General features: G+C 39.0%; 1 protein-coding gene across 1 annotated transcript; it reads left to right on the top strand.

The window, feature by feature from the left end:
- The first annotated feature begins 8878 nt into the window (after positions 1 to 8878).
- On the top strand, positions 8879 to 22430 carry kiss1ra (KISS1 receptor a). The gene is made up of 5 exons (XM_067475508.1): positions 8879 to 9931; positions 12274 to 12398; positions 17838 to 17973; positions 18078 to 18316; positions 19089 to 22430. Exons 1-5 carry the CDS (start codon positions 9679 to 9681, stop codon positions 19467 to 19469), a joined length of 1134 nt encoding a protein of 377 aa, XP_067331609.1. The 5' UTR covers positions 8879 to 9678; the 3' UTR covers positions 19470 to 22430.
- Positions 22431 to 22692: the final 262 nt, after the last annotated feature.

Consider the following 22692-nt stretch of genomic DNA (forward strand, 5'->3'; position numbering starts at 1 on the left):
ATTAAATATACTTCAATACAATGCTACAATGTCGCACCAGTCTACCCACTCAAACACCCTTCGCTTTGTCAATTCTTAGACCTGCAACCCCCATCTCAGCAGTCCTTCTCTATCACTTCCTCTACTGCATTCTCATCAATCTCTGCCCTTCACCCTCATTTCCTTTCTCACCCTGATTTCTCCAGCCCTGCTTCCTGTTTCCCAGCTTTTTTTTTTGTATTCTCTATGTTCCACTTCCTGTCTAGTCATTTCACCTAATTCTCCATTCAATCAGCCCTGATTGTTTTCACCTTGCCTATTTAAACCCGGTTCTCCTCACAGTCCCCTGCCAGATTGTCTCTTTACACATTGCTTTGAATTCTCCTGGATGTTGAGTTTTCCTACTTGAACGACTGTTCTACCTGATTTCTCCTTTTAGACCTCTCCTCTTTGGTCTGAGGTTTTGTCTGTGTATCCCTGCCTATCTGCCTCTGTTCAGTATTGGGTTATTTGATTATTCTGCGGTGTGGCCTTTTGGTTGGTTGCTTAAGTTGGTTACTTAGGTATTCTATTCTATTCTATTCTATTCTATTCTATTCTATTCTATTCTATTCTATTCTATTCTATTCTATTCTATTCAGTTCAGTTCAGTTCAGTTCAGTTCAATTCAGCTTTATTTATATAGCGCCAATCCACGACAAAGTCATCTTAAGGCACTTTACAGAATAAAGTCAACACTATAAAGTATAGAGAGAACCCAATTCCCTCTTGTGCAAGCCCTAGGCAACAGTGGAGGGGAGAAACTCCCTTTAACGGAAGAAACCTCCAGCAGAACCAGGATCAGGGTGGGAAGCTTGACCGGTTGGGGTGAGTGGAAAGTGAAGAGAGAAAAAAAAGAGCAACAACAAAACATCAGGAGGACCAGTAGCTGCACACTGGAAAACACACATCTCCATAGCTGGTGACACCTGCAGAAAGGGACAGAGAGAGGGAAACAGAGAAGGAGAAGTACTCCTTCTACGGGAGAAAACACACATAGTTAATGTCATACAGTGCAGCACTAAGATCTAACAGAATTATAGAGATGAGTCCATTATCTGATGCCATGAGAAGATCGTTGGTGACTTTCACCAGAGCTGTTTCTGTACTATGATGAACTCTAAATCCTGACTGAAAGTCTTCATACATACTGTACAGTTGGTCGCATAGTTGTATTGCAACTACTTTTTCAAGGATTTTACAAAAAAAGGGGAGATTAGCTATTGGTCTGCAATTGGCTAAAACACCTGGGTCAAGACAGGGTTTTTTAAGTAGTGGTTTAATTACAGCTACTTATAGGCCTGTGGTACATAGCCTGTTTCTAAAAATAGATTGATATCTAATACAAACGTATCTATTAAGGGTAAAGCTTCCTTGAGCAGCTTAGTTGGAATAGGGTCTAGCAGACAGGTTGTTGGTTTAGATGAGGTAATAATTGAAGTTAGCTCAGAGAGATCTATGGGTAAAAAGCAGTCTAACAGGGATTGGGGCCTAATCGATGATTCTAGCACTGCTGTACGTGAAGATCTATCTGTAATATTTGGTGAATTATTTCTTATTAAAGAAAGTCATGAAGTCATTGCTGCTTAGAGTTAAGGGAATACTAGGCTCAACTAGGCTCACTGCCTTCTTTTTCAGAGGGTCAACCCTATCAAATATTTTTCGTAGTGAGGCTGCAGAATTATCAATAAGGAGTAACATTAAGGTGGCTACTTTCCATTGTATTAACATATGGTGAAGCAAATGATGAAAGAATAATTTCTTTAAATTTGTTAACAGCTTTTTCACTTAAGCATCTGCTATAGTGGAATTTTTCCCTAACTGCTGTATAGTCCGTTATTGTAAATTCAAATGTTATTAAAAAATGGTCAGACAGAAGATAGTTGTGAGGACATATTGTTAAATTATCCGCTTCAATTTAGGTTTAGGTCAATTTGGTTTAGGTCTAGGGTTTATTGATGATCTTGAGTGAAAGATTGCTGCTACTCCTCCACCTCGGCCTGTGCTTCTAGGAACATGATAATTAATATGATTTCGTGGGGTTGACTCATTTAAACTGACATATTCTTCCTGCGGCAACCAAGTTTCAGTCAGACAAAATAAATGAAATTGATGATCGCTTATTAAGTCATTTATTAACAGAGATTTAGAAGAGAGAGATCTGATATTTAATAATCCACATTTAATAGTTTTGGGGTTTTGTTCTGTAAGAGGAGTAGTCTTAACTTTTATTAGTTTAACATGATTAACTCCTCTTATGGTCATTTTTGGTCTATGTACTTTAGTTGGTCGGGGAACAGACACACTTCTAGATCATTGTAATTAACCATTCTAGATCATTTCTGTGGTAGTTTTGTTTCTCACTAGTCCCTGGCACCCTTAGTGGTTTCCCTTGTTTTAGTTCAAACAGTTGCCCCATTTTCTCACTCCTGGTTTCAGATTCGCATTCTATTCTTTAGGTTCCACAGCCCTGTGTTGTGTTCTTTGGATTGAGTTTCAACACGTGGGTCATTTTCACTGTTTTTGTAATCTGTTGCCTTATTATAGTGCGCAATCATATTTTCTCCTATAAGCCAAAGCCTCTGAAGTTACCATTCACATTCTGTGTGTAAAGGAGCACAGTAAAAAGAAACGAAATGACCAGAAAAGAGATGTACAACCAACATAAATAGATTACATTAAAATATTCAAAACTCCCAAAAAACTGACAAACCAGAATGTGCCCAGCAGCCTGTTTTCTCATAATCCATCTGTGCTGGCTATACTTGATGCATTTGAAGAAAGTCAAACATAAAAATTACAGCCTTGACAGTGATATTTATACAGCCAGAAGACACAGAACAACAACTGCATTCATTTAGGGTCATATTTTCCATCACACAACTTCAGTCACTATCATTTAACTCAGTTTTGGTCTCCACAAACTTCTGAGTGAACTATTTGTTTTCCAAATGCTCCACTGTTCTCATGGTAGTGAGTGATGTTGTCTGTCTATTGTTTAGGCCTGAACAGGTAGTTTACAGTGGGTTTATGGCAGTAAAGCTGTGGACCATGAGCTGAAAACACTCTGTAGGGCAAAGAAAAATACAGAATCCTCAGTGGGTTTGTAATTACAAGTGAATCATAACATGTAGTGTTTTAATCAATTTTTATTACAACAACCATTAGTGCACCTTTAAGTAAAGCTCTATCAGTAAGTTATAATTTGCTTGCTTGTTTTTATTTTCACTTTGCCAGAAAATAGGTCTGAATTAGTGTAAAAAAGGACTTCAGGCAAAGCTCAGCACTCTTCTGTCTGCCTCTCCTCAGCCCCCATACCACCACCTCTCCCATCCTTACCTTCTCCCCACCCTCTTATTCTCTTTCTCGGTTCACTTTCCATTTCTTTCTCTGTGCCTCCTGTTGATGGATCCTAAAGTTCAGGTCTTCAGTCCTCAGAATGCCAAATAGCATCAATGCTGTCCTACCACAGAGCTCAGAGCCTCTAGTAAACTATAAATCAATAAAGTGAGTGAGTCTGGTTCTGACACAAAGGTCATAAGTTCAACTCCCAGCTGATGAGGTGTGGTCCATCAGTGTGTGCTCTCCACTATAGCCTGGCTTTTTGTGGCTAATACTAATACTGATGTCTAAGAGATCAGATTTTTGATTCTTGACACAAATTCCTTAAATTTGTTTTTGAAGAATTGTGAACTTGTACTACGTGGGCCATTTTGCGATAATCACTTTGCAACAGTGATACTGATAAATGTTTCTTATATTTCATCCATCCCTTTAATTAATAACGGTGCAATAAAAGAAAAACACTCTGTTAAATACAGCTGACTCGCTCATGGTTACATACATAGCCACAAGAGGGCTGTGTCTGTGGTCAAGGAAAACAAACTCTAGAATGGTCATAAAGTTGAATCATAAGCTGTTGTATTAGAATTTTTTAGTATTAGCTTCAGTTTAGTCAACTTACAACTGAGAGTACTTTCTGTACTGCTATTTCTTATTACTTATATATACAGAATAGGCAACTGATTGTGGGAGATACAGTACATCTCCAGCCTATTCCATTTTGTACGTGCTCCTTTGTAGGCTCTAATTGTAGGCATCAATGCCATTACCAACGTGCGATTTGTCCCCGTTCTACAGTATGTGACAGATTGTTGCAGTGACAAGTGTGAACCTTTAACCTTAAAAGAAATGTATAAACAATTTTGTTTTTACGTTGAATGCAATGAGAATGCAATGTTTTGCAAATCATTTTACACATATTTTTGATACAGTACAAAAAAAGCACATTAGATGTTAAAACTGGGAAATTTAAAACGTTTGCTAAGTTTGAATTTGGTTAAAAGAGCTGGGAGAGGGGCAATGAAAAAATGGAAAAGTTATGTCATGCAAAACAACACCTAGTGAAATATTTCAAAACTAATAAGGTTTGTTGGCAACAGGTCAGTATCATGATTGGATTTAAAAAAGAGCATCGCAGAGAAGCTGAGGCTTTCAGAAGTAAGGATGGGGGCGACACTCATTTACCTGTGAAAAAAAAAGTAAACTTGTTCGTCTAATTGACCGAGGCGAAGTGGAAAACTTTTCTTTGGTCTGATGAGTAAAAATTTGAAGCAGTTCATTGTCTATGCTAAAGATCAGAGAGACCATCTAACTTGTTATTTGTGCACAAAGCCAGTATCTGTGATGCTGTGGGGGTGAACCTCATCTGTGATGAGATTGCTAGGTTTCACAAAGATTTGCAAATCATTGTACTCTCTTGTATTCGTATTTTACACAGTGTGCCAACTTTTCTAGAAATAAGGTTTGTATACTGCAATAACAACAGTTGTGACTAATGAACTCTACACATGCACATGTGTCACAGAGTCTGGGTATCATGAACATATGGTCTACAGTACAAACTGTTCTGTATTATGTTCCTGTTGTCACACTCTTTTTGTTCTGATTGTACTTTTTGTGCTGTCTCATCATGTGTGAATATTAATCTAACTTGTAAGTATAACAGCAACATTTCACTTTTTTCTAGTCATATCTTCAGCTAAACATCTGACCACTTTTTCCACCTTTTCTTTTTAGTGAGAATGTGTCAAAACCTGTCAGCGTGTCAGCTGGCAGTCAAGTTGTAAAATGGCTATAATTCTGAAAGAGGTGTTATAGGGTTTATAGTTTATAGACTCAATCAAGAGGAACTGCTGCAAAATATCTATTGTTCTCCACTGTCACAGAGCAAGCGATTACTGGTAAACAGTATACACAACACCCACCTAATCTTACAAGAGGCTTCACTTCACCCATGATTTCCTGGTCTTATTATCACTACAGTAGATAGCTGCCACTCCAACATAATTGTTTTGGTTTTTCTATGAATACAGGCTGCTTAAAAAAAGCTCTTTTGTTTTGAGTGACGCATTAGAAAATAAATAAAAAAATTTATAGCAAAGTAGTTAACAAAGTAGATTTATTAACTTTGGCAAATATAAAATTGAAAAGTTATATTTAAGTTTGCTTTTCTTGCTTACATTAATTACATGTTGCTTGTTTCTCTTTTTTATTAGCATGTTTGTGCTCACTTTTAACAAGAACTCTGTACACCTTAAGAAATTAACAGTCACTAATGCTGTAGGTTTGCAGTCTAATGCTGCTTGAGAGAAACCAATAAAAAGCAGTTCTACATTTATTGTGTTACCTAACAAAAGCTTCAGAGAAAGATTTGCAGAACAGGGATGCTATGGCATGTTCAACTGATTCCTCTCTTCCACTTCAGTTTGTTCAGTATTACATTGGTGTTCACCAAACCTTAGATAATATGTATTTAACTCATCTGCTACTTCATTTTCAAGCATATAAGAACTGGCACACTTATTCTCCTATTCTGATTTCAAGCAGACCTGACAGCGTCCTAGTCTGCACATAAATTACCATCACTTAATTAGCCCTCCAATTTATCTTGTTCTTAAGTTTCGCTATTTTAATCTCCTTTAACAGCACTTCTGAACTCTTAAAGCGGGTCAGCTTAAACTTATTATTAGAGAGAGAGATGTTTTTAGAGATGACCATGTTCTCACAGAAGATAATATGACTTTATGTAAATCCTTATATGTATTTATATATGTTAATAATTCATAATAAAATGTTCCAGTTTGTACATTCATAATAAAAACATGATGTATCTCAGTTCATTTATTGACAGGTGTGTGTGTGTGTGTGTGTGTGTATGTGTGCGAGTGTGTGTGTGCATGTGTGTGCGTTGGTTTGTGTGTGTTTGTCCAGACAACAAATCAAAAGCATGAGGGGAGAACAAAGGAATTGGTGGATTAATGCAACTTTACAGCTTCGGTTCTGGTGTAGATGTACTCACTTCAAGTGATGGGCACCTATACACAATCAGTGTTTAAAAGAATAACCATGGTCAATAATTGTGTTAAGGCTGATGGAACAGTGCCATTGCCATTGGAAAACAAACCAGCAGGGAAAAAACAATATTAACAGAAGCTTTAACATAAACATACTTTGTACAAATACACAATGAGAGTCTGCTAAACTGGTTGACAGGAGATTAAACACAGAATAAATTTACATAATTTACAAAATGTAGCGAAAAGATGCAAATTTTCAATCATCGGACACATAAAATTTCATCTTTACAATTTACAATTCAGTGCTGTGAACTTTTAGATTATTTGGTCAAAACTAAAGTATTATTTTTAAGATTTTATAATGTGGAGGTTAAATTATTACATGAGTAAAGAATGGAATGGAATAGTTTGCCAACATCAACAGTTTGGTTAAATACTGTATTAATATCCTGGAGGCCACATAGTAGAAGGAAATCAGTCATCAAAGGAGCCATGAACACATGGTGAAGACACCATGAACTGGTCTAATATGTTCTCCCTTCATCAGAGCTTCATGATGATTCACCAGTGACAATCTGCTACATGTTACACTTTCCTTTCTCTGTTCCTTATTAAACCAGTCCTGCAGAGAGTTCTACCCACTATTCGCAAATTTGTGGAACATGTATGAGAAGTAGTGCAGGGAACGCTGCAGAATTTTAGTAGAAGTTCAGTCTCCATGAACATCTTCTGCATTTTCTGCAGAAACCCTTTATATTCAGTTAAAAAAAACACTCTTCTTGTTTATTACAAATCAAAAGAGTAAATATTAATTTATATGAATATCAGTACTTTTGGACTGAGAGAAATCAGGAGCAGGTCCTGTAGCACTTCATCATTGTTTTACATATGATGCTGAAAGGAAGGACCAGTTATCTAAAGAGAATTGCAAATTGGTTTCCACACTCTCAAAGATTTCAAGTGGAGGTTGTCATACAACAATAACCAACAAGTCACTCCACCGTCAGATTTAGACTTGGTTTTAATAGTTTTCAAGAAGCCTCTATATTCTCTGGGGATGTAGGACCTGAAATGTCTGTCAATCTCGAATAACTTCCTGTTGGCACTGGCCTTCACCAAGATAGATAGAATACAGACTACCATTGTCCATCATGGTGTGTGCAGTCTCCTGCTTGAAGGTACATTAATATTTTTACTAGGAGGACACTCTGCTTTACAGCTGTCAAGTTGGCAAGTGTGCTTCTCCATTTGCTCCAATTTAGGATTTAGTATCTTGCAAGTCTGGCGAAACCCATGTTACAGTCTGTTATTTTGGCTTAAGGCAGCCTTACATATCTGGCAGAACACGCGAGTCTAGTAGCATCTACATAATGTAGATTTGTAAACAGCTCATCTGTGCTGGGCAGCAGCCGTGCTGTACATTGGTGTTTTCTCCGCTGTACTCGTTAATTTAATATTTATTCATAGAGCTTGGAATAAAGCCAAAAATATATTTTAGATGGTTTTTCACATACATGATATTTACATGAAATATGTAGAATTAACCCTCAAGATTTCGATTTAGTTTTTTTTCGTCCTTACGCAAGTTCACAGGAACCACAGTGGGTCATCAGTCCGCATGTTGCTTTGGCACAGTTTTTATGCTGCATGCCCATTCTGACACAACCCTCCCCACTTCAGACTGGGCAGCTGGGGATGGGGATGAGCTTTTGGGGCTTCAGTGTCTTGCCCAGGGAAACTTCGACCTCTACCTACTGAGCCACTGCTAACCCTCATTAGTATTTGAGTTTCAAAATTTTTAGAAGAAAGTAAAATTACTGTCAGATTGGTTGATTAGAGGCACATTCTTAATTATTTAAAAATATTTGAAAAGACCTAAAGTACATGTTACTTTGGAGGTGTTTTTTTTCTATGGTTTAAAAATACTGCTGGTAGAACCTTTTAAAAGTATTGAAAGGAACTAACATTCATTTGACATCTGCCGCATTGTTTCCTTACAGCTACACACGCTACAAGCCATGGACATTCAATGTCTTGCTAAAAGACGCCTTGGCATGTAGACAGAGGGAACCAGCCTTTGATCAACATCCTAAACCACCAGAACTACAGATGCCCAAGACAAAATATTGCATCTGAAATAATTAGTTGATGTTTTATGCTATGTAGCAGTATTTGGAGGGGCATTTAAAAAAAATAATAATTTAGCAAGATATTTTCAGATCAATTGAAATCATTGACCTGTGATTTTAACCTGATAGTGTTGCTATTTCCTCACTACCAGACTCTTTCTGTGTGGAGATGATTGTATTAGCTACAGGGTTTAAATTGTTGTAATTCCTTGTAGAACAAAGTGAGACGAGAGGGAGAGAGGTATCTTTTCACAAATTGTTACAAAACGATTGATTGAGGGATAATGTTGCTAGGAGACCCTGACATCACCATATCTATCCCAGAATCATGCAGTAGCGTGTATTTGTGTGTGTGTGTGTGTGTGCTCGCCTCCTCTCTCCACTACTGCGCCTGTGTGTCCTTGCTCCTGCTCTCATACTATCAAGCCGACAGCATCTCCTCCACTCTGCTCTCTGGCTGTTTCCTCCGAAACATAAATTACATCAACTCAGCTGTGCTTGGACAATGAACAACGGATTACAAAGCATTTTTTGGCAGGCACAGTTTTGTCAAGGTTACAGAGCAAACATCGACTCCTACGCAGGAGTCTTCTTTCTCCTAGTGTCTTCTTTGAATTAAGTTACTCCTCTGTGCCCGAAAGCAAAATCCATGAATGAAAGACTAACAAGTGGAGAGAAGAAATGCTTGAACCTCACTCCAGAGAGCAATAGTGCTAAAAAGTAACTCGAGGAAAGGAAGCTGCTACTACATGGATTGTTTACCTTTTGGGTATTTGATGAGTGAGCGCACAGAAGACATCTGTCTGCTTCTTTTGAACAAACTACCACACAGCATGCTTTACAGCCCTCAGGGCTGATGTGGTGGGAACATAGGGGGGCGATTTTCATCTGACCTGTTCTGAAGACACAGAGCATTTTTCCCTTCTTTGGCTTCCTGCTTTGAGCCACGATGAAGTGAACACCTCTTCACAGCTTCAGGGAAATTTTTCCCATCTTGTCTGTCCTTTCCTGTGTGCCCCTAGGCTAAGGGGCACACAGGACTCAGCACACAAACACTGCACACTCTCTCTTGTAATTGCCACCTCTCCCTTTACTGCATCTCATACACAAGCCGCTCTCTTCAGAACTTATTCTCTTACCTGCGTCACTAATATTTCTCGCATCCTATCACAATGTACTCATCCGAGGAGCTGTGGAACTCCACTGAGCAGCTCTGGATCAATGGCTCTGAAGCAAACTTCTCTCTGGGAAGACATGGGGACAATGAAGAGGAGGGAGGAGATCAGCACCCCTTTCTCACAGATGCCTGGCTGGTCCCTCTCTTCTTCTCCCTCATCATGTTGGTCGGATTAGTGGGCAACTCTCTGGTTATTTATGTAATTTCTAAACACAGGCAGATGAGGACGGCGACCAACTTCTACATAGGTGAGAATGAGCGAGTGTATTTTTCTGGGGCTCACTGTTCTATGGCACAGTATATATCATACACTCCTCAGGGCATCAGCTTCAAGTATGTTATTTTATGTATGTCTCTTTCATCTGTTCTGTAACACGTGCATGGCATGCTAACAGTGGCTTCAAAAGACCTGTCCTAGGTCTCAATTTAGTCCATTGCAGAAAACCTAGGGGAAAAAAATAACAGGTAAAATTATTATCTGCTGGAGGTTGTTTTTCTGAGGTTTGACGCATATGTTTATCACTCAAGTGCCTGGGGCTTAAAATGTGTTTTGCTTGTTTGTACTTATTTGCAAAGGTTTTGCTACTCTGCAGATCAGCTCAGGTGATTAGTGATATTAAAGGAATTAACAAGAAAAGATGTTGAACTCCAGGTAATACATATTGCACTGTGCTTTTATCTTCAGGTTGAGAATGGATTTAATTAATTAGCCTTGATTAAAAATGTTTTTAAGATAGAAGGGAGATTTAAGATGTGGGGTGTGGAATTCATTTTAACCAAATTAATGGAAAATCTGAAAAATAAAAATAAGATTAATTAATGAACATTTGTAAAATCAGCTTGATCATACAAAACTGAGTCCAGTTTCTAGTGGCTGTTAAATTACATCCACAGGAGCAATAACAAGGCAGATTCATGCCTTCAGTGCACAAAGGCATGAAACCTGATTTTGTGGCTGGAATCAATTCAGCATCTGAATGAGCTGTGATGTCACCTGTCACTTTTGAAAAATTGCAAAGGTGATTGATTAACTGAGGGTAAATTCACAGAAGATCAAATAGAATGCATACAAACAAATTTGTCAAACAGATACATATGTTAATGAGGTTGTCTGAAAGTGAGTAAAAGCTGTTTGTGAAATTTTGTGATTTACTACAGAAACCATTCGTATGTGTTTGCAGAGCACACTGTGAATGTGACCTTAAATTTAACTTGGATAATGACAAGATCTTAAGGCCAAAGCACTGAGAGAGTTTAATATTCAGGAACGTATAGATTAGAGCCTATGCACCACAATGGTCCCACTACTATAATGTGATTAGATCGATTAAAAAAAAATAGGAAACAACATGTGGCAGTTCTATCAGAATGAGAGATTATGTGGAGGAAAGGGAAAACTAGATCAGACTGCCAAGTTTTCACAGCAACCTCTGCTTGGCATTCCATCTCAACATGACTTACATGTGCAATTATTTGACTATATTGGGTAGGCAATGGGAATTTCAAATAGTTATGTTTTTTGTCAAGTTATTTTGAAGAATCTGTGGAGGTGTCCTGTTTGGCCTTTTGTCAGTCCGCAGTTCTTTGCTATTCTTAAAGCAAGAATACACATGGTGATTTTGCAGTAATCTTTTAATACTTGGTGTCACCTGCAGCGGATTTAAGTTACTTTCAAGTAGGACTCATCAGAGACTCATGGCTCACATCCTGAGGTGCACACAAAAATGACAGTTGGATTACATTACATTACATTATAGTGTCAAGAAAACTGTATATTCTAACCTTCAGGAGGGTGGTGTATAGCGTGGAGAAAAGATAGATTGCACTGCTTTGCATTACATAGTGCAGTTGTTGCTTGTTATGTCAACTCCAGATACAAGTGTATCGTCATAGATTTTAAACTACATTAATATTTTGTTGCCAAATTGAATTTATCAAATTCAGACGTTGCACCTATTTCACATCTGCAGTGGACGAGAAGCAGACAGGCAAATATTTGTTTAGGATCTAGTTCAGTAAGAGCTAATACATAAGCTAATGCATGAGCTATAAGGTTTATTTGTGTTATTGAGTTCAGTGCATTAGACTCTAGGATTTTCATCCATGTTTACAATCAGCAGATTTTCATTTTAGGGACTTTTACAGTCAGTAACAATTTCTAAGTAGTGTAGATACCGAATAATCTGTCGATTATTTTCTTGAATAGTTGATAAATAAAATCAATTAAATATCAAATAAAATACCCAAAGTGCTTATTTTATTGAACACTCCACTGCGACAGGTTAAAATGAAAATAGGAAACCAGCAAATATACACATTTAATAAGAAAAAAATGCCAAAATTATTTAACAGAATAGAATTTTATTTAATTAAATATTTGATAAATACATTATTTCAGGTGTAATGCACTATTGTTAAGCCTGCACCTACTGTCCTATAGATGTGGTATAACCCTCAAGCATAGTCGTTTTTGTCTAACACATAAATGTATGTTCAATATCAGGCTTGGATTGTGAACACAAAGATTTGTGTGATTTGTGCTACAATATCTCTAACACTGCATGCTGTATGTGGTTTTCTCCCTGTGCAGCAAACCTGGCTGCCACTGACATCATCTTCTTGGTGTGCTGCGTCCCTTTCACTGCCACTCTCTACCCTCTGCCTGGATGGATCTTTGGCAATTTCATGTGCAAATGTGTCGCCTTTCTACAGCAGGTAAAACCATGATGTTTTTTTTTTTTTTTATTGTGATCAATCCTAATTGAGTTTTTCTTTGGCACAGAAATGTGTTTTCACATGCACAGAAGGGGTCGTTACAGAAGGTTCTGAAAAAAAATACAATACATCAGATTTACTGTTAAATTGAATAAGAATGATTCAATAAATTTGCTCACAGCAATGACATTCATAATTTTTGATGCAGTCAAATGCCCTTCAACAACAGCAATCACGTGTGCAATGGTTTCATAAGTGGTGTGTGAAAGAAAAAAGAACAAACATTTTAGGAGTTACTTTGCACCATATGTGGACTCAGGGAGGAGCAAGGGGTAGCGACCGTCCAACATTATGTGACATTATATGATTGCTTTTCCAAAAACATCCCAACAAAATTAAATTTCTCCTTACCTTTCAAAATGAAAAGAGCTAATTTTGTGATTTGGTTCCCTGCTCACTCTATGGTATAAATATATTCCCTTTGCATTGTCTCATCCAAATCCTGTAAATAGACAGTATGCTTTAAAGATAACAAGATTGTGTGCTCTTATTACGCCAGGCATCTTAAAAATTGCGGGATAATGTTACCCATTTACTCAGGGGCCTCAATGCTGAACTCGGTGACCCTATTCCAGCTATCTAATCTTATCACTTGAAACCCTGATGTGATGCTCCAAACATCTGGAGGGTAATGGGTGATGGCTTCACAGTCACAGAAAGAGAGAGGATAGAAAGAACTTCTGACCTCTCATTTCTCATCCCACTGCACACATTTTAAAGCAAAATGGATTAGTTTACTTACACATAACACTGTACAGCCTTTAGAGGTTCATGTATTTGAAGTGTGCAAAATGCAAAGGGATGAAACAAATTGTAAGGCTCGTTTCCTTTCTTAATTTGCTCCACTAAAACTAAATGGGCAGATGTTTATGAAAAAAAAAAAAAAACAGCAAAAGGGGCTCCCTAAGGGTAATTTATGGTCCTGAACATTTTAATATTAATTGTATTTAATATTTTACTTTGAAAATATCAGGGTCTTTTTCTGTGTGAGTCGATTTCCATAAATAAACCCTAGCATTCCTACTGTGACATGAATTCTCCATTTGGCCTTAATTTAGTATTCTTCTGATGTGCCAGAGTTTAATTGAACCAAGTAACATTGAACCTTATTAAAAATTAAATTGAATGATTTGTTCATATGCTAATTCAAATACTTATCGCAAATGCAGCCTCCTCTCTGCTTCCTGTATGTTTCCTCCCTCACTGCACAGCTCGCTCTTCCCTGATGCTCTTCAGTTTGAAAGAAAGAGCTCATTAGCAGAAACCTCAATGAAGTTAAAGTGTGGAGTATGGCCAACATCCAAAGGACATAAAAGCTGCCTGAACTTTGTCTTTGATTCCTAATGAGGACAAAATACCCATAAGTCTAGATACACAGACACTGCTAGAAAAATACTGGTCAACTTCTGTTACAGTTTGGCCACCTAAACAATTTTAGATGTCAAGTGTTTGTTGTACAAGGGTGCAAAGAAGCAAAAAAGCTGTAATGCATATTTAAATCTTGTAAAAATATATTAATGTTTAAGTTCTAATCTTATTGTTTCATTCTACATTTGGTTTGGAAAGCAATCTGAATGGCCCAAGACATGAAGAAATTATACCAACTATGTGCCTTTTAGGGAATGCAACCGCAAGGGGGCACAAGCCAGTGTCTTCTTGTGCCAGTCCCAAGTCTGGATAAATGCAGAGGGTTGTGTCAGGAAGGGTATCCGATGTAAAACTAATGCCAAATTAAAAATGCGAATCGTGACAATGACTTCCATACCGGATCGGTCGGGGCCCGGGTTAACAACGAACGCCACCAGTGCTGTTGACCTACAGGGTATCGGTGGAAATTGGACTACTGTTCACTGTAAGGTAGTCCACAGTAGTCACTACTCGAGTCACTACTCGAGTGACTACTGTACTCGAGTACTCGAAGAAAGAGAGGAGGAAGGTGTGTTTGTAGGCAGAGAGAGAAGAGGAAAGCTAAGAATGTAGGACTGACAGTAGGGACTCGGGACTATGACAGGGAAGGCTAGAGAGTTGATTGACATGATGCAGAGAAGGAAGGTGGATATACTGTGTGTCCAGGAGACCAGGGGGAAAGGTAGCAGGTAGGTTCAAGTTGTTCTACCATTAGTCAGATAGAAAGAGAAATGGAGTAGGAGTTATCCTGAAAGAGGAGTTTGTAAGGAATGTACTAGAGGTGATTAGAGAATCAGACAGGTTGATGAGGCTGAAGCTGGAAATTGAAGGGGTGATGTTCAATGTTGTGAGTGGTTATGCCCCACAGGTAGGATGTGAGTTAGAAGAGAAGGAGAAATTCTGGAGTGAGTTAGATGAAGTGATGCAGAGCATCCACAGAGGTGAGAGAGTGGTGATTGGTGCAGATTTCAATGGACATGTAGATGAAGGGAACAGAGGTGATGAGAATGTGATGGGCAGGTTTGGTCTTCAGGACAGGAACGCAGAAGGACAGATGGTGGTAGACTTTGCAAAGAGGATGGAAATGGCTGTTGTGAACACTTTATTCCAGAAGAGGCAGGAACATAGGGTGACATGTAAGAGCGGAGGTAGAAGCACTCAGGTGGACAACATCTTGTGTAGACGTTGTAATCTGAAAGAGATCAGTGACTGCAAAATATTGGTAGGGGAGAGTGTAGCCAGACAACACAGGATGCTGGTGTGTAAAATGACTCTGGTGGTGAGGAAGATGAAGAGGACAAAGGCAGAGCAGAGGATGAAGTGGTGGAAGTTGAAAAAGGAAGAATGTTGTGTAGTTTTCAGGGAGGAGCTGAGGCAGATTCTGGATGGTCAGGAAATGCTCACAGATGACTGGACCACTACAGCTAATGTGATCAGGGAGACAGGTAGGAGGGTACTCGGTGTGTCATCCGGGAAGAGGAAAGTGGACAAGGGGACTTGATGGTGGAACGAGGAAGTCCAGGAGTGTACACAGAGAAAGAGGTTAGCTAAGAAGAAGTGGGACACTGAGAGGACTGAAGAGAGTAGACAGGAGTACAGGGAGATACAGCGTAAGGTGAAGATAGAGGTGGCAAAGGCCAAACAAAGAGCATATGAGGATTTGTATGCTAGGTTGGACACTAAAGAGGGAGAGGTGGATTTGTACAGGTTGGCCAGACAAAGAGATAGAGATAGAAAGGATGTGCAGCAGGTTAGTGTGATTAAAGATAAGGATGGAAATGTATTGACAGGTGCCAGGAGTGTGATGGAAGATGGAAGGAGTACTTTGAAGAGTTGATGAACGAGGAAAATGAAAGGGAACGAAGAGTAGAAGAGGTGACTGGTGTGGAGCAGGAAGTAGCAAAGATTAGTAAGAGTGAAGTGAGGAGGACATTGAAGAGGATGAAGAGCGGAAAAGCAGTTGGTCCTGATGACATACCTGTGGAGGTATGGAAGTGTCTAGGAGAGGTGGCAGTAGAGCTTCTGACTAGTTTGTTTAAGAAGATCTTGGAGAGTGAGAGGATGCTGAGGACTGGAGGAGAAGTGTACTGGTGCCAATTTTTAAGAACAAGGGAGATGTGCAGAGCTGTGGCAACTACAGAGGAATAAAGCTGATGAGCCAAACAATGAAGTTGTGGGAAAGAGTAGTGGAAGCTCGGCTAAGGGCAGAGGTGAACATATGTGAGCAGCAATATGGTTTCATGCCTAGAAAGAGAACAACAGATGCAGTATTTGCTTTGAGGACGCTGATGGAGAAGTACACAGAAGGTCAGAATGAGTTGCATTGTGTCTTTGTAGATTCAGAGACAGCGTATGACAGGGTGCAGAGAGAGGAGCTGTGGTATTGTATGAGGACGTCTGGAGCGGCAGAGAAGTATGTTAGAGTGGTGCAGGACATGTATGAGAGCTGTAAGACAGTGGTGAGGTGCTGTAGGTGTGACAGAGGAGTTTAAGGTGGAGGTGGGTCTGCATCAAGGATCAGCTCTGAGCCCCTTCTTGTTTGCTCTGGTGATGGACAGACTGACAGATGAGGTTAGACAAGAATCTCCCTGGACTATGATGTTTGCAGATGACATTGTTATTTGTAGTGAGAGCAGGGAGCAGGTGGAGGAAAATCTAGAGAAGTGGAGGTCTGCTCTGGAAAACAGAGGAATGAAGCTTAGCCGCAGCAAGACAGAATACATGTGTGTCAATGAGAGGGACCCAGGTGAATGGTGAGGTTACAGGGAGCAAAGGTGAAGAAGGTGCAGGACTTTAAGTACTTAGGTTCCACGGTTCAGAGCAACGGAGAGTGTGGAAAAGAGGTGAAGAGGCGAGTGCAGGCAGGTTGGAACAAGTGTATTGTGTGATAAAAGAGTATCAGCGAAAATGAAAGGAAAGGTGTTCAAAACAGTGATGAGACAGAAGATGTTGTTCGGCTTAGAGACAGTGGCACTGAAGAAAAGACAGGAGGCAGAGCTGGAGGTAGCAGAGCTTAATGTTGAGGTTCTCATTGGGAGAGACGAGGATGGACAGGATCAGGAATAAGGACATCAGAGGGACAGTTCATGTTAGATTCTTTGAGGAGATTTATGGATGTAGTAAGGGAGGACATGAAGTTAGTTGTTGTGACAGAAGAGGATGCAGAGGACAGGGTTAGATGGAGGCACATGATTCGCTGTGGCGACTCCTGAAAGGGAACAGCTGGAAGGAAAAGAAGAATATAGCTCTTAGGAAACCTTGTAACAATGCAATAAAAAGTGCAGTCCAGTTCCCACTGAACTGATTTTAGAATTTTTTCACATTACGTAACATTGAATCATTAGAAGAAGTAAATGTTTGCCAAAAGCAAACACATTGACCTAAGAAAAGCCACATTTCTACTGTTGCACATTAGTTTCAGCTGAGGATAGACAATACTAAATATATAACCATGTCCAACCATCCTTCAGCTAAAGCCAACATGAACCGACATGAGGTGGGGTAGGACCTTGACAAGTTGCCAGTCAATCACAGGGTTAATACATAGAGACAGAAAACCATTCTCTCTGACATCCACACCTACAAAGTCACAAATGAACTAAAATGCATTTCCTTGGAGGCAGCTGTGAGGCAATGGTGCTAAACAATGCTGCCTGTAACTTTGTCAATGGGATAAATATCAAAATTACTGGGTCATTGTTAGATTTAGATGCAGATCAGATACTTTTACTCATTTTCTTTGGTTATGTCTCCTTATTTCTTTCTGCTTAGTATGTGTGCAACATCATATCTTTTGAAAAAAGAGATAATGGAAATTCTGAAGTAAACACACCAGGCAATGCTACTGAAACCAAGAAGACATTTTTCAGTTATAAACGTTGTATGCAGCAGAGACGGAGACAGTGCCTGTGCATCCCGATGTCTTTGATGGTGTACACTTCCACTGCAGAAATGTTTCCCCGTCTTTCCTAGGTGACAGTCCAGGCCACCTGTATCACGCTGACTGCCATGAGCGGCGATCGCTGCTATGTCACGGTCTACCCTCTAAAATCCCTTCGCCACCGAACAACGAGGGTGGCTATGATCATCAGCATCTGCATTTGGATTGGTCTGCTTCGCATCTAAATACATTTACCACGGAGATAAAGAATGCCTAGAAATATCATGCACCGTTTCAACAGCTTTAAATAACACTTTCTTTGTTCTCGCCAGGCTCCCTTATCTTGTCGATCCCAGTTTTAATGTACCAGCGTATAGAGGAAGGTTACTGGTATGGCCCGAGGCAGTACTGCATGGAGAGATTCCCCTCTAAAACACATGAGAAGGCTTTCATCCTCTACCAGTTTATTGCTGCCTACCTGCTGCCTGTCCTCACCATCTCCTTTTGCTACACTCTGATGGTGAAGAGGGTGGGACAGCCCACTGTAGAACCGGTAGACAACAATTATCAGGTAACAACATGTGTTTTTCTTTGCTTTGCCTAATTGTAACTGCTCAGCTTTTTAAAAAATACCATTTATATTTGTTGTCTTGTTTTTAATGTTTCCCTCCTTTACCAAATGTCTTTAAAGCAGTTGTAAACAATGGACACAAATTTCACATTTAAACTTTTGGCTGATTTCTGAGCCCAGATTTCTTTATGCTTTTTAAATAAATAGCAACAAATAGCAAAGGGGCAAAGTCTAAGACTAGCTCATGAAAAGAGTGAGGCAAACAAAGCTAAAAGGAGAATGAATCTTGCTTTCAGATGAATAATAATGTTGCTCCATATGTGTTGCTGCAAATGTGTAAATACTGTCAGCAGCTCTTTGCAATTACCGCGTCAACTTTAAATGTAATCACAGTCTGTGTTGTGTTCATGGTAAATGTTCTACACTTATATAGCGCTTTTCTACCTATTGGCACTCAAAGCGCTTTACACTGCTTCCTATTCACCCATTCACACTCACAATCACACTCACAATCACACACCGATATGGGAGCTGCTGTGCAGCTGGCCAACACTCACCCAGAACAACTAAATTGGGGTTCAGTGTCTTGCTTAAGGACACTTCGACATGTGGCCGGAGGAGCCGGAGATTAAACCAGCAACCAGCATTGGTGGACAACCACTCTACCTTCCTGTGCCACAGTCGCCCCAAAAGATTCAGAGTTGCTATTTCCTCAAAATCTGTTAAATCTCACTCACATATACGTGTCCTACTCTTATCATCTGCTCTTCAGGTCAACCTCCTGTCGGAAAGAACTATAAGTATCCGGAGCAAAGTCTCCAAGATGGTGGTAGTGATTGTCCTTCTCTTCGCCATCTGCTGGGGTCCCATTCAGATTTTTGTGCTCTTTCAATCATTCCACCCAAACTACCAGCCAAACTACACAACATACAAGATCAAAACGTGGGCCAACTGCATGTCTTATGCCAACTCCTCAGTCAACCCCATCGTGTATGGTTTCATGGGTGCCAACTTCCAAAAGTCCTTCAGAAAGACTTTCCCATTCTTGTTCAACCAGAAGGTCAGAGACAGCAGCATGGCTTCAAGGACTGCCAACGCTGAGATCAAGTTTGTCGCTGCAGAGGAAGGCAACAATAATAATGGAGTGAATTGAAACTGCAGACATGGGTTCATTGTATGAAAGTCATAATAGAGAAACTGGCTGATATCAAAAGGACAGACACTGGTAGACAGGTATATGTCATTTGATACAATTATTTAACATACTGATGTAGGTAAACACATAATACAGAAGGACACTAAGAGAACAATGTGTTACCTTTTCTACTGCCAAGGCCAGGCAGTGCTGGCACATCGAGCTGCCAAACACCAGAGCTACATAAGCGGACAGTCGTACTGATCTGATGATATAGGAGGATAGTTTTGTTATGGAAGCTGCAGACTGGAGTCCCAAGCCCAGACATAATGGGAGGGTTGCGACAGGAAGGCCATCCAGGGCAAAAACTCCTGCCAAATCAATGTGCGACCCCTGAAGGGCCAAGCTGAAAGTTGTTTTGTTTTTTACATCAGTGGTATGTATTTGCACCCTGTGAAAGAAATTGTTTTCCTCTAGAGTACAGTCTCAACAAGGCAATTTGGATTTAGAAATACCTTATTGAGCACAGGGTAACATATGATTCATGCTTTTCTGTTTGATAAGAGTCCAACAAAACAAGGACAGCATCCAGCTAAATAGATGAATGTTTTCTTTGGCAAAATGTAATGAGTGGAAGCCCACTGAAGCCGGGGTTACAATCATTGAAGCGACACAGTGTTTGCCTTTCTTTTGTGTCAGAAACACACATTCACACCTTCCTTGGTAGACACACAATTACTCACCACTGTGGCAACATATGGGCACATACACATCCATGCGCATACACTTTGACCCAGTACATTATATCTAGGTGTTGTTTTTTGGAATGAGCTTCTCAGAGAAAAAAACTCTTGTTTGATCTTTAAGAAGGACTACATTCCAAATATTCGAGGCGACTCACACAAAGGCACAGCCTTTTGACAGTGTACAGCCTATCTTTAATAAATCTATAAGGTTCCTGCCAGCTCTTTTCTGTCCATCCCACACAGTGACATTCAAAATCAAAACTCCAATTATGGTCCATAGAAAATCTGCTAATGCAATTCTCATTTGAATTGCAGATGCTGTATGCCTTGCTGTCATCAAGGCTTCATTCGAATGACATCAAAGTGTCCTGGAAGAAAAAACAGTATTTCTGGCTGCTTTCATTTGCCAAAAAATAGGTAACAATAGGTGCAAAATTCATGAATTGAAATAAAATTTAGACGCGTTTTGCAGAAGTGGTAAAAACTACAGCCATGGCCACCTTAATGTATCTACACATGTAACTTAACATCCAGTTTTAGCTGGAAATATTTTTTTTATTTGTAATTATAATTTTATTTATAATTGAATGAAATAAAGGGAAATGGAAACATCATGCAATGTCGTCATCAAATTCAAAATTAATTAAATGCCACAGTACAAGGAGAATTACAAGGCCATTTATTTTTATCTGAGTGCTTCTACAGAACATGTCCTAATGTGTTTAATATAATGCTAATGAATGGTTGTTGCTTTATAATGTATGCTAATTGTGCTTCATTTCCCCTGCATGGAGCAATGTTGTGTACATTAACCAGAACCAAAGTAATTAATCATGTGTATGTTCCTGCTTTATCTGTGTCTTGTATCTACATTTATTCAGACATTGTGATTCTGTTTCTGTACATGTCTTATGTTTGTGCTTCAGCCGTAAACAATAAGAGTTACCAGTGTTTGGACATAGGCCGTTTCTAAACAAGATTGTTACTGTGTCAAAAATGATAGTGTTTGAAAATTGATCATGTTTATATGAAATCATGCCTGAAGTTGTGTTTTTTTTTTTTTTTTTGCTTTTCTGCAAAGGTAAAAGAAGAATGTGATTTTTTTTTTTTATGCCAAACGTGCACTGGCCAGCATTTAAAGTGTAGTTATTGTTAAGTTCCTGTAGAACTTCTTGAAAAAGAATTGCCGGCCTGTTTTTATTTTATTTTCTAATTGAGGAAACTATTTGATATTATTGATTAAAAAAACTGTCTGCGGTAGAACTTTTCAGGAAAAGTTAAGTCAGAGGGACGTTTACATTAACTTATTATTACTTAACTGGTAGATACATATGTATATATAATTTACAGATGTGAGCATACTGTATGTACATGTCATTAAAGTCACTGAACTTCAAAATTATTTTTTTATACAAATTCTGAACCATTACGCTTTAATGACAGAGAAGTAGGACTTTTAAATACTATATGCTATAGGTAGCACTCTATGGTAATCAGGTTCTGGATTGGGATCATATATTGATCCTAGACTTTTGCCCAGACAAACCCAACCCCATCAGCTAGACACCCCATTCTTGCACTCCACTGATCTTGATATATATAATGTACATATAAGTCCCTAATACCACAATTTAGACAATGTCCTTTATTTCAATTAGGAGAAAACAATAGAGTGTGCATAAGAATCTTTTTTGAATGAGAAATGGGATTTGGTTTTACATCCTGTTAATAACAATGTTTTATAAGACACACAGGCTGGTGAATTTAGAAGAGGTAGACAATAGTGGTATTGGTGGTGTAAGACAGAAAAAGAATGTAAAACTTCACCTGGGTCACCTTTTGGGACAAGGTGGTGATAGGAAGTAAGTGGATTAACAAGTAGTTGGTCTAAAAGTTAAAATGCTGGAAGCAGCATGAGGTTGATCTAATGAGCTCAGCAAACAGAGAGACACGGAGAACAATTATTGCCAAGAGAAATGAAAGAAAAGGAAGTGATAGAGCAGATTTAGCAAGAATTCCAAATATGACAGTAACAGTGACAGAGAAGTCTTTTTTCCTGAACTGTATAATGGCTGAAAAATGGGAAATCATGTCATGTACTGATCCAAATGTTTGTCTCACTGAAGAACAATTATTTCCCAAAAGCTGGGAAATAAAAATGCTCCCAAACAACAACAGTTAACATGGGATCTGTTATGAGGACCTGTTGCCCCACCTGTGTGTGAATGCTGACCAATTCTTCTCTTTTTATTTGCACCTTTGAAGAGTGTGTCCATCAGGTTAATTTGCAATTAATGGTGATTACTTACAGACAGTCTTTGAGTAAATAATAAGTTTGAATATTTTCTAAATTAATCATATTGTCCACAATCGCCATGCAGATGCCTAAACAAACACTACATTGATACTATTACCTCCATTGTTGTTCAAAAACTATTAAAACACATTAGCCAGTCCACCACAACACTGGGTGATGTGACCAGGTTACAAGGACT

Source organism: Channa argus, chromosome 14 (assembly GCF_033026475.1).
Source record: "Channa argus isolate prfri chromosome 14, Channa argus male v1.0, whole genome shotgun sequence".
In the NCBI taxonomy this organism is placed as follows: domain Eukaryota; kingdom Metazoa; phylum Chordata; class Actinopteri; order Anabantiformes; family Channidae; genus Channa; species Channa argus.